This window comes from Haliotis rufescens, unplaced genomic scaffold, assembly GCF_023055435.1.
Source record: "Haliotis rufescens isolate VD_foot unplaced genomic scaffold, xgHalRufe1.0.p SCAF_7, whole genome shotgun sequence".
Taxonomy (NCBI): Eukaryota; Metazoa; Mollusca; class Gastropoda; order Lepetellida; family Haliotidae; genus Haliotis; species Haliotis rufescens.
Window position 1 is genome coordinate 34398015 of NW_025964361.1, and position 14010 is coordinate 34412024.

The window sequence follows — 14010 nt, forward strand, 5'->3', positions numbered from 1 at the left end:
TGGAGATTTAACGTGCGCTTTCCGACTGATGCGTATTTCGCACACGGGCCCGGCCAGGCCATTTAATGTGTTTCCGAAAGGGGCGAAGGTGGACTGTGCAACCCAAGAGGGGGGTTTTAGGGGTTGCTTATATAGAATTTGGGAATTTTGAGATTTGGAATAGATGCCGATGGGATTGGGGAGGAGAACTAGGGGAGCTGGGTATGGTGGATGTTTGTTTGTTTATGTGATTTTGATTTGGTGAGTTATTGTGTTTTTAGATGCGTTTTATTAGTTCCGTTTTGATTAAGAATACGCCTAAGGCCTTGAAGTTTCAGATGAGGTTCAATGTTTTGATGAAAAGAAGCATGTGTTGTATTGCGAAATAACCGTATTATGTTTCTAAAAAGAAATTCACAACTACTGAACGTTTTCGACTATTGACAAATCTTCAAAAATTCAAGTTCTATAGGTGCGTCTATTATCTAAATGACATCGCCTGATACACGACGTCGAAAATACATTTGTTTGAGATTATTCTGTTGGTAAATATCAATCATCAGTGTTCATTATCATATTGTATTTGTTTCCAGTGTCTAAAGGGAATAGGACCACAATGAGCTCCCCGGTCAATGACAATTGCTTTTCGGTTAAGTTCCTTATAATCAAATGTCTTATTCCATGGACACTGCACCAAAATGTCGCTGAAGTCTGTTCTTTGTACCCCGGCTTTCATGGCCAACACAACACTCACATACACGTCATCCATGCTCATTAGTCTGTTGGTTTCAGAAACCTTGTACATGGCAGCCCAGCTTTCTGGAGTTGTCAGGTAGGCGAAGCCTAAACAAAATGGCGGCAGAGCAGAAAAGGGATACTCCGATTCTGGGGTGTGCCATTTTGACCTTTTGTTTCTGATAGGACCTTGTCCTCGTAACAATTTACATCCAATAGTGAGCCCTTCAGGTTTAGTGCTCAGAATGTGGTCAATAATTCTGTATGGGTTCACAAACGTGTCGTCATCCAACTTCAATATATGTTTCGCGTTGCAGTTGTACTTGAACCAGTGCATTGCCATGATGTGTTTTCTCACAAGATTCTTGTAGGAGTCTGGGAAATTCCCCTGCACAATATCGCCATACATTTGGGACTCGTATCGCAAAGCATCCCGTTCTCGTTGTTGCTTCGGCGCTGCTAACATGAATACAACGGTTTTATGTCTGTCTCTGTAAGATCCAATCGATCCAAAGGTTTCTCGTATCAGATTCCTCTTTTTGGTATTGCCAGGAGCTGAATGAATGATAATAACCAAGAAAGTGGAACCAGATCTACAAGCATTTGTGTTAAGGGAAAACTGGAACCTGTGAAGATTAACAAAATGGTCTTTTGTCTCATTAGACTTCAGTTGAAAGAATTCCGATATTAAGGGAGATATGTCTTTACCTCGTACTAAGGTAGGAGGGAATACTGTTGTTCCTGTTGGTGGCGTTGCTGCTGCTGTCGAGGAAGAACGACGTGCTGATGTCACGGTAGGCAACGTGTCTGACATACGTTTCCTCGTGTGTGTTGCGTTAGATAGGTGACCCTCATGAATTCCATGTGAAGAAAGGTTTCCCATAGGACGAGCGACGACGTTCGTTCGACCATTTACCACCCCATAATTTACGGTGACTTTGCGAAGATTGTCTTGTTTCAATGTCGACCGATTTGACATGGCCCATGTACTGATATAAAGGTACACGGATATGCACAATAACACGACACTGGAGTAGAAGTATCTCCGTTGAAATATAAAACCCATCACCAATCCGTGAACTGCTCAACAGTTGTCTGGAGCCCAGGGGTCATATGACCACTTGTTTCAATACTTGGCGCCGTAATCTGAAACAAATATATGACAGTTTCACAAGTTGAGAGTGCGCATGCCTGTAATGACTATGAGTGAGTGAGTATGGTTTTACGTCGCTTTTAGTAACATTCCAGCAATATCACGGCGGGGGACACCAGAAATGGGCTTCACACATTGTATCCATGTCGGGAATCGAACCCGGGTCTTCGGCGTGACGAGCGAGCGCTTTAACCACTAGGCTACCCGACCGCCCCTGTAATAACTATGAGACAAACAAGGCCGAGTGAAACACCCGACCGATTAAGCTGTTCAAGTTTTATCACGTGTTTATGTTCACTAGTTAACTAGGGTGGTGTGAACCTTCTCATTTCTGCCTCAGAATACATTGCGTTTAAAACATAATCCAGCCATATAACCGAAGTTGCAACCACGACTGGTGATCACACATTGTACCCATGCGATAATTTAACCCCCAGTGTATATGTAGAGGAGAACGCTATTCCTTTGATGTCTGTTGTGCAAATTCGATTAGCAAAATCTTTACCAAATATTAGTTTAAGATATTTGACAAGTTGACCATACAGTTTTGGAATACAACTTCACCTTGAACCATTAATAATTTCTGCTTAGTTTACAACTTTCCTTTTCCGGACCAAAATATGTCCTGGATAAACCATTGGCTATTTGTTATAAAATATTTCCATCAACATCGATCGAAATCAGTTACAGCATCTGATTATTAACTTCCTTGTGGTTAAAGCCTTCTCTCTTCACGGGTTCGATTCCCAACATGTGCAGAATGTGTGAATTCTATTTCTAGTATCCCCTGCAGTGATATTGCGGGAATATTGCTGAAAGGGAAGAAGAACACATACTCTCTCACCCACCATTCACTTTATCATGCAACTAGCATTGCTACTGCAATAATGAGATACAGTAAACTACGTTTATAACGAACACGCTTATAACAAACTGACGGATATAACGAAATGTGTTTTGTTTCCGTCCATTTGCTGTACTTATGCTATATATAATATATGCTTATAACGAGCAACGGTTATAACGAACTAAAATTAGTAGTCCCTTTGAGTTTGCTACAACGTGAGGTTGCTGTAAATTAAACACGGTAATAAAGTTCTGACTTAATATGGTTAACGCACGTAATCATTGTACATATGAGGAAAGTAATTCACACACTTTGAACAACTTCCCGTAACCGAAACGAATAACTTCAGATAAACTGTGGGGGCACGGGTGGCGCCACAATTCGCCACAATTCGCGTCCCTTAGACACCCCAGAAACCTATGATTGTGGGTTCGAATCCCGGTTCGCCCCGATTATGTTTCTAGGTTTGTCATCACCATACCCGTACTCGTGGGTTTCACCGAAGTGGTAAACGTCGAAGACCTGCATCACTTCGGACGTTAAAAATGGTACTTGTTGCTACCCTGTCTCGCGCTCGGCATTAAGGGGCTAAAACAAGGACTGGTCGGCTCGGAGTCAGTATACTGTGTCTGAGTGGGGTATTCATGTTAAACTGCGGCATGGTATCTCAGCGTGCTAGCACTATAAATCGGCATCAGTCCGGACTAGTACAAGCAGCCACACACACACACATACACGTGCATGCACGTCGCCATATAAGTGCAATAATCTTGGACGCGACGATAAACCCCATTTCACCTCACCTCACCATACCTCACCTCACCGACATCGAGCTGAGGGTGTTGCGTTCGCGCGACAATTTCTCTTCTTTATGCAGCTATATGTATAGGGGAATGTCCGAGTAACTCTCCATTCCTTAAAAATAATGGAGCAGAGGCCCCGCAGGGGCCGAGGCCCATTATTTTTAAGGAATGGAGAGTTACGAGGATATTCCCCTACTTAAAACTCATCCCTACTTTTACACTTTGACGAAATATTCTGTAGTTGAAAATATTTGAAAAATACAAAGTCTGCTTCAAGATGATGTACAGTTGAAAAGCAACTCTCCCTTCCTGAAAAATAATGGAGCGTTCAAACAATAGAATGACGTCACAGATGTGTTTTAATTCGTGTTAAACATGTAAGGGGAAAATGTATTTTTGCCACGCAGTCAGACTGTATTCTTTTGACGGAACATGACGCTTTTATACAGTAAGGTTAGTCCGGTAGATGAAAGGTTACAGAATCAGATGCTTATAATTATAAACCTTCGGTTATATTGAAGCAAAATACATTCGGGGTGAGGTAAAATGGGTGAGTTGAACGTCTGCTGAAGATTCTTGCACTTATATAGCAACGCTTGTGTGTGTACGCGGACAGGTATCGAACACCGATCTTCCGCTCTCCTGACATATTTATCCACTAGACCACAGAGGAGGCCCCATGCTACTTAGAAGACGAGACTACACTCAAGTCTTCAAATAGTATTCAAGTACTATATCAACCTGAGAACGGAGCGACTATCTACATACCGTGAATGGATAAACTGTATGGATAACTGTATGTATTTTATGAAAAAATAAATAATCTAGAAGCGCATATAAAAGCAAGTCTAGCCAGCTCAAGCTAGCTCTATTCTGAAATCAGTAAAGGGGATTTTTTTTTTTAGAGTCAAGAAGGATATTGTGTAATATAAGATTTCAGAGACTAAATGTTAGTCTACTTGCAACCTCATGTAAACAGACACCGTTTTGCGTTTTCGCGAACAATTTGTGTGATCACTGATTTTCATTGATCCATTCATTTATACTTTGCGGCTATTTTGCCTTAAGCCAAATGGAATATGTTTCGGTGGATGCCACATACTTTTTCAACTCTTCAGCAGATTCAATGCCTTTGGCAATTCGATTTTTTCTTGGAATCCGAACCTCTTTGAAGACAGTTGTTTCGACATAACGGAATGGAATAATTGTATGTGTTTAGTTTTATACAGGTTTGAAATTAATGGAAATATAAAGCCATGCCTCAACTGTTTCCATATGATGAGACATTGATGCAAATGACGCTTGTTTGTTTGTTGTTTAACGCCGCACTCAGCAATATTCCAGCTATTTGACGGCGGTCTGTATATAATCGAGCCTGGACCAGACAATCCAGTGATTGACATCATGAGCATCGATCCACGCAATCGGGATACGATGACATGCATCAACCATGTCAGCGAGCCTGACAACCCTCTTACGATAAGCGTAGTCGTCTTTTTCGGCAAGCGTGGGTTGCTGAAGACCTATTCTAACCGAATCGTCACGGGATGCAAATGCCGTTTGAAATATATTTGACATACTTCAGTAATTATCGATAGTCTTTATGTCCCATTACTGGTATCATTACAATTTGATAGTGATTCATAAACACATGCTCATGATATTGTCGGAATCGTACAATCGATTCTGCTTTATACAGACATGCAACGCCATGGCGTGGAGAGGGCGTCATAATGGAGATTGTGTTGGGTATTGAGCCTTTTAATGAGCAGCTACTTGGATTCCTTTGTTCTGACATTGAGTGAGTGAGTGAGTTTTGTTTAACGCCGCTTTTATCACTATTCCAGTTATATCACGGCGTGTCAGCTTAATGTGTGAGGAAAGCCCGAAATGATGCAGGTCTCAAACGTTTACCACTTCGGTGAAACCCACGAGAACGGGTATGGTGCTGACAAACCTAGAAACATAATCGGGACCAACCGGGATTCGAACCCACAATCATAGGTTTTTGGCGTGCCCAAGGGACGCAACTCTGCACAGCGAATCGCGGCGCCTTAGACGACTGGGCCACCCGTGCCCCCTAATGACATTGAGAGACAGGGTCTAAACCATGCAGAGATGTATTGATGTATTCTAAATTGATTTAGGGCGTTTGCCTGGCTGCATTTTCAACGGTAAACCCACAAATATTATACACTCAGAATAACCGCCACTAAAACATTTATTTTTGTCATATCTTTGGAACTAAACATGATGGAACCACAAAAAACATTTCTCTTTTGTCTTCAGATACAAGGAATCTATTGAACCATACGTTAACCCTCAATATGTCAAGAAATCAAGATGGACGCCATTTTAGAACAAATCCGATCACTAACTGCGCCCGATGCAAACAGTGACATATGTCCATGAGTGACCTAATCTTATCATTCTGTTATTAGTTGTAATGTAGGGGAAGCTAACTGTAAATGATACAACTATACAGTCGAACCACGCTTATCCGGACACTTGCGTTTTCTCCAATATTGTTCGGATAAACGAGTTTCCGGGTATCTGAATCCCTTAACTGACCAGAATTACCCTCCTTACACAAATATTACCGGGGTATATGTGAAATGAATTGCAGAAGTACTATTTGTAAAGGATCGACCGATTGATAAATACAATACACAACGACAGGGCTGCGACTAAGCCGTTTATGATTGAAAAAGCTATGTTTAGCCTAGTTTATATAATACACTTCTATATTGAGTGAGTGAGTTTAGATTAAATAGATTTATAGTCACATCGGCAATATTTCAGCCATATCATGACTAAATGAAGTTGTTCAGTAATAATACATAATTATAGATTATAAAATCTTCCGACAAAGGACAGTCAAAGCATTAGAATATCACAGGTGTTGATTTAAAACTAGTATGTAACTATAAAAATGTGACTATCACAAACGATACATTGTAAAAATGGACTAGAAATCACCATCAACCAAAGTTAGGCCACCATACTAGGGACCATGGGGACTTACGGTACCTCTGCTTCCTACATGGTACCCTAGCAGGATTTACACCATCCCTCTTGCTAGTGGTGATTGTTAGAAAGTTTGAGCCAAAACATTTAAAAACTACATTTATTCTACGATTAAAAACATGGAAAATGAAAAAACTTTGAATGAAATGGGACTTACGTACCTTCTCAGGGGGACACACTTGTTTTGAATATAGTTGTGAGGGATAGGTTTAGGCAACCTGGCACACATAAACATTAATTATATCATTGTACCTCCACGAGATGAAGCTCGTTCATGTGTGAAAAATGTAATATAGATATTTATCATATAATGGGTAGGTTTCTCGGCAGGATAAAGCCAACGGATAAAAACGATATCCGTTGGGGTCATATGCGGATAGAGATGCAAATATCAAAGGTCAAGTAGGGACTACTTTCACTGTTTATAATCAAACATGGCGATGCCCTCGTCATTCGGCGATCGAGTCAGAATTAACCATCGGGATTCCGGATAAACTACAGGGATAATTGCTATCATTATCAAAAGAACAGTCTAATATACTGAAAATCAGTGTCTATCTGTGACTTAACTAAGGCATTTTATAAGTTTTGGCAACTTTGGAGATATAAATTTCGAAACAATTTTGCGAGGGCACGAGGCTAGCCAAGCGGGGCCAGTAGCCTTATCTGTGCTTGAAGACCTCTGCGGCTTGAAACCTTCTCCACAATTTAAAATAGTTGGATTTGGCCGAAATATGTTTGAATTTTTACCTTGTTTCGTTTTGTCGCTGTGTATACATCTGACAACACTTCCTAACGTTATGACAGGACAGACCGACTGTCACCAACGTCTGACCGTGGCTGTGACGTCTCATAGACTAGGGTTAGAGTAACTTCCCTTTGACAAAGGGCAGTTACTCTAGCGGACAGACCGATGGATTGCCGCGAAAGGCAATTAAAAACAATTGTTGTTTTGTGTATATGTTGCTTCGCCACTGTATAAGAAACAGATTTCTGTTGGAACTATATTGGCTACTGTCACTGTCCGACTGACACATCACTTACCCTGTGACGTAATAGATATTAATGCGCGCATTCCAGGAAAACTCAATGTTTCGGTAATGTTTATGAGAGAGGGAAAGCGACTTTTTGAAGCACAGAATTAAAGAATGACATTATTTGATAAAGAGGTTATCACGCTTGTGTGTTTGGGGATGGTAAATATCCTGCATTAGGAATAAACACTATGTATTTAGCTCTCCAAGGCTCGCTAAATACAATGTTTATTCCTAATCCAGGATATTTACCATCCCCAAACACACTCGCGTGATAACCTCTATATATTATGCATGAATGAAAAAAAGGAAGAAACAAACGAAAGCAAAAAACTAAGGTTTCACTTTTATTCGCTATTATGAATCTTTGGAATGGTATTAGCTTGTGTAACATCTTATACAACTTATATATGATCTCCTTTGTCAACACAGAATGCTCGGAAATACACAAATCAGCTCCAAATACCGCTTGAAAGGCTTGCTTTTGAATGATAATGTAAGAATCTACTGCAGGTACATGCCATTGTTGAGAGATGCATTATTGCATCTTTCACTGAATATGCGATGTACCGAAAATCAAACTGAACTAATAACTTACATATTGTGCATCTTGAAAGAAAAAATGCAAGTTTTTCTTGTGAAATCATCGAATAACGTCCCTCACTACTCTCTAATTGAAACTGTGTAACTTCTTGATTTTGAGATGGACCCCGTGTCAAAGACATTTAAAGTCTTGTCAACGGCCTGATCAGGAAAGATAATTCGGTGCAACTTTGAAAGTGGTATTTTCAATGCTCTTAAATGTCTCTCTTTAAACTGGAAACATTCCGATGTGTGTATATATAGTTACATGAATTTGAATGTATTCAATAGAGAAAAACGGTGTCTCAAGAGGTTGACAGATAATAGCTCTCCATACAATTATAAGATGTATCAGTGTTACACGGGAATAAGAGGACTTGGCGTGTCTTCCAACATCAACACAGTACATTGAGCCACCTGGGAAAGGGTCATTTCACCAACGACATCTCAAATTCTGTAGGTCATCTGTCAGCTATATGGAGTACCCGAGGCAGACACGGGTGACGATGTACGAGCTCCACTGTTCTGCATAGGGGGAGCACAGGAAGCTTTAACCCCACATCTGATGCGGCACTATTTTACACAGTGCAAGCCATTACCAAGCCAGTGTCTTGATTCAAGCCCACGTGCCTTCTTGTTCATAAAAGTAAGCACTTACATGTTCGTGTTTACTGGCATTGAACGCACATCGTTTCTGTCGTAATATTTCTTCGTCAAATGGTCCCCTGTGGTAAAGTTCCAAACAAACGAAGGCTTTATCTTCCCCATGGCCACTCGCAATTAAATATCCCTCGCTAACCTCGCTGAGCATCCTTTGTCCAACGCCCTATATTCGTATAGAATATTGTTGACTGTGTTTGGCCTGGAGTTTGAGTTTCTGCCACTAATGGCCTGAAGTGCACTTAGCGAGTCTGATAGGACGACTGCCTATGCTTCCGGAAGTTCCGGTATGAGTTTGAGTGCATGATGAATTGCCTCCAATTCAGCCGTGAATACTGATTGACCATCAGGCAAGCGAACTGAATGTGCTTGGGGTTTGGAGCTGTCCAGCTGTCCCAGGTAGTTTGAATTTTAGTGATAGCTACTGATCGTAGTAGGGTTGGGTTTTCACTTTTAGTGACTTCTGATGTTAAAGCAGTGTCAACTTTGGGAGTTTTTAAAGTCCAGGGAGGGTGTAACCCTTTGTAGTGACTTTCTGGAGGCTGAATGTCATCGCAATTGTGACTTCGAATGAGTTCACGTACTAATATCCCAGATGGCTTTAGTGAGGGATTTTTTCGAGCTAGGGCTTCATCTCGAGTGTTTTTGTCTTGCCATATCTTTTTAACCAAAGGGTGTGATGTTCGTCCCCAGAACGATAATATTGCCTGCTCTCTTCTTAGTTTCAATGGGAGTTCTCCCGTTTCTACTTGTAGTGCTTCTAGTGAGGTGCCTGTCGCTGCGCCTGTGGCTAGCATTAGGGCTTTGTATTGTATTCTTTCTAGGCGCCTCAAGACAGTATTTGATGCTGAATGAAAAGCCTCACAACCAGTCAATTTTTGATCTGATAAGAGCTTTGTAGAGGTCCAGCTGAGTGTCCCTCGATGTGCCCCAAGATGTGCCTGAAATTGCCCGTAATACGTTCAGGTCTTTTTTACATCTGTTTTCGACATATTCTATATGCTTGCGCCAAGTGAGGTGTTGATCAAGGATCACCCCAAGAAATATTGCAGATTTTTCGAATTTGATAGGTTTGATAGGTTTGACATAGATAAATAAGTTGCAATCTTTATGTATTCCATCAAATACATACTGTATGTATTCTTAAGAAACTCCTCTCCTCTCCTCTCCTCTCCTCTCCTCTCCTCTCCTCTGTTTGAACAGCACGGGCGCTAATCTAAACTACGGTAATCCGGTGTTTTTATAGCCATTACTCATTTCTCGCTTTCGTGGGACAAATACACCAACTTGGGTTTTCGCTTTACTGATACTAGGGAAAATTGGATTTTCGCTAACCCGGCACGACACCACTTTGTTTGGAAGGTCGAGCGCCGACGGAGATGAATAGAGGTTATCACGCGAGTGTGTTTGGTGATGGTAAATATCCTGCATTAGGAATAAACATAGTATTTAGAGAGCCTTGCCGAGCTAAATACGTAGTGCTTATTCCTAATACACACTGGACGGGAAAACGATGCTTTTTGCTCCCCCTTGTACAACTGTTAACAGACAATCAGATGGCGCTGGTCCCCCGACGCACGTGATGCCCAAGGCTTCCCTTAGGGAGCATTAGGTTTCGTATCTCTGGCATGCCTTGCTCAAATGACATCACTAATGGGTCGTTTGGTCGGATTTAAAGGGGCACTGATCTAAAGCAATTCCCCGGGACTGGTTGTTGCCTTTGTTATTGTTTTTTCCCAGTGAGTACCCGGATGTATAGCAGAAATCTAGACTAGTTCCGTAGTTCGCGACCTCTGCTGCGCCATTCGTGAGCGCATTAGTCATTTTTATGGGTAGTAATAAGGGCGTATGGTCACATTGATCAACAAAAGGAAAGTTTTCGAGATAATAAGGATATGTAGGTATCGTTGTGGGTAGCATCGGTAATGGTGACGAAGTTTTGATAAGTCACTAGCTTGGTAATTTTGCGATTTTCGTTTACACTATTTTGACTTGCAACACAAAGTAACTATTTCACCTGAGCATTGAAAATGTCACGTTGAAAAGTACATTTCTATGTTGTATGGCTTCTAATCCTACATAATAATCTGTTGTGGTGTTTTAGGTCCTTTTGGTCGTCTTAATCGATTTTAGTCGATCTGGACAGATCTTTCAGTCAAAATGACTGAAATTTTTACACATTTTATAAATTGCCTGAGAGAATCACATTTTACAAATTGACGGTAATATATACACGATGACAAAGGAAAAGACTTGTGAAAACAACGTCTATCGCGCATTGAAGAATTTCCCAACCAAGCCGTAGAGGAACAAGAACGAATCGGTTCAATGCTACAGCAAATGAAGGAAAACAAAATGCATATACCATAATTACAACCTACCAAATTTATGTGTATAATTTTAGGCAGCTTCCTTGTTCGAGGAATGTATCCGTGAATATCCACACAAAGGAATAATATCCCACTCGTCTGCAGCTGTACAAAGAAACTTATTCGATGTCCAATCAAATATTTTGAAAGATATATATCGTTTCGGGATATTATAACCCGTGTTCGTTTCTCAACTGATCACTTGGATTGTTTCGGGTGTTTCACATAGGTGTCAAGTCTCAAGGGTCGGCTGAGAAAGCCCACGTGACAACTATTTTCATAACGTCCACGGTTCCTAAAAAATCCATTGAGTGATAGATAACAATGAGCAATCAATCAACGTATTATCAGTTAACCCTTATAACAGAGTATGTTGCTTTTACATTGGCACTTCACGCCATGATATGAGTGTATTCCTTTTGTTTTAGTAAATCTAGACATGTAAACACTCACTTTTGACATATCCACTGCGCAAGACACTGCAAACACGAAAACGTCGTTTTTTTCCGTATATGGTCATTGGACGGAAAAACGACGTTATTTGGACGTTTTCAAACCATCGTTTTTCCGTCCAAATAACGTCGTTATTTGACATCGGAATTTACTGGGAGAGAACGATAGCGTTAAGCTCCTCCCTTTCTTGATTGACATTGTCAATCAAGCAACAGCGTCTACCGGTATTTCTACTTCTCAGATTTCATTGGTCAGTCCCCGCGTGTTAGATTACAGGCCCGCGTTTGACGCTGCACTCGAAGCGCTTAGCGGAAGTACTGAAATCAATCGTTCTGCGCATGCGGATTACTTAATGCCTTGACCAAATTTTCCGTTCTGTGCATGCGCGATTTCGCGTATTGTTTCCTAGATTTAATGTCACCACTATTTGACAATGGTTCATAAACACAGTCACGTGAAGGTTCGGAATCGTAACGAGTAACTCCATTTAAATTGAAGAGGATTCCCAGTGATATGGGAGATTCCAAGATGAAACTATTCTATGGCCATCTAGGCTGCCATCCCAACCGATCTAAACGGGACCCGATAGCTTATTGTATGCTATATAGTTATATGGAAGTGGACAAGAACTATACATTGTATTCCGTCCGATTGTTCTTGCATTTACTTATAAGTCAGGAAAATGGACTTAAAAGGGGAGTTGTTGAATGTAATTATTTTAATTATTAAATGTTGCCTATACACTAATCTGGACGAACTTCTCATTGTTCTGTTTATGTCATCCTATATACTATTAGTATGTTACCGTTCTAAAGTCAACCTCTCAAATAACATTATATTGTTCATAGTATCAAGTTTAATCAACAATATCAAGAGCAGCGATTTAAACCACTGAAACACCCAAACACAAGGCTGTTATCAAGCGCTAGTGCAGACGTGATGCATCGTAAAAACTGTATCGTGATGTCTTCAGAAATTCAATTATACTACGAGATAGTACGGCTAACGCTGACTCACCGGTGGAACAAAGACAATATCGCTAATACAGATATAACGTATTTGAATGTTAATACTAAAGACAAACAATCATTATTTTTGCAGTGACGATATAACACGTATACACGTTTATTGTTAACTTTCATCAGTTTTGCTCTTCATTTTAATAACTTTGTTTTCACATATATATGTATCAATACCCGACAAGCATGTCATACATAACTATGGGGCAGTTTTCAATCTTGTACTGACTTACTCTGGTGTTAATGAGCGAAGTTTATTGGCTTGTTTGTAAAACCCCGTTTTTCTTGTAATCCTATTATTACTTAGTTTAATTCTATCTAATGACACCCTGTTCTCTGGATCATGGCTTCGTGACTATCCATAACAATTAAGATGAACATTCAGTTCAAGTAAATGAATGAGTTTGTTTTGACGCTACAGTCAGTCAAAAAACCAATGCTGTGAGGTTTGATAACACACTTCTACCAGGTCGAACATCGTGGATCCTCATTTTCTGCCTAAAGAGAATCATAGTTCATATGCTTATCCATCTGCGAATACCCTCCCACTCAAGATGACCTTACTTGTTGCTAAATCTATCATCTATCCCCCTAATCTCACCCGCCCCCACCCCCCACACGCACGCAAACACGCACACACGCACACACACACACGCACGCACGAACGCGCGCACGCACGCACGCACGCACGCACGCACGCACGCACGCACACACACACACACACACACACACACACAAACAACTGACCTAAATAACCTGGACAGGAAATACTGCTGATAGCCTCTGGTCAACTCAGCCGCGCCACCGAAGAATGTTCGTCCAACTCTGCAGGGGGCATTCTCAGTGGCTTCAACCGCGCTGAAATGTTTTCGCCTTGCATCCAAGATGGTGGACAAGTGAAATCGTATGAAATTTGGCTATTTTAGGTCCTATCTCTTTTTTGATTACCCAATAAAGTCAATTCATAGTTACACGGTTGTGAAGAAGCTTACAACTTTATAAGACTTATTCATCTCATTCCAAAAAAGCTACTCGCGCTCACATAAAGTTGTAGTTATTATGTCACTGTTTTATTTCTTTAAAAATATATTACATGTTCAACAATAACAATTAAGATGAACATTCAATTTCCGATATAAGTAAATGAATAAGTGTGTTTTACGCCACAATCAGTCAAAAACCAACGTTGTCCGGTCTGATGACACACAATCTACCAGGTAGCACATTGTGTACACCCTATCCCCATTGAAGTCTCCACTGTGGGTATTCCTGGGGACGAAAAGGCCCCATGTACCTAGGAATTTCATCAATACATTCATGCGCGGCATTCTCTGCCTAAAGAAGATCAT

The 14010-nt window shown here is 40.7% G+C and overlaps 1 protein-coding gene across 1 annotated transcript in view; it reads right to left on the bottom strand.

Annotated features, from left to right (window-relative positions):
* Positions 1–279: 279 nt before the first annotated feature.
* Positions 280–14010, bottom strand: part of LOC124118287 (beta-1,3-galactosyltransferase 1-like) — a 36988-nt gene continuing 23257 nt past the window's right edge. The window contains exon 2 of the mRNA XM_046480398.2: positions 280–1860. Within this exon, the coding sequence (XP_046336354.2) occupies positions 539–1780 (1242 nt within the window). The 5' untranslated portion in view covers positions 1781–1860 and the 3' untranslated portion in view covers positions 280–538. The remainder of the gene's footprint in view (positions 1861–14010) is intronic.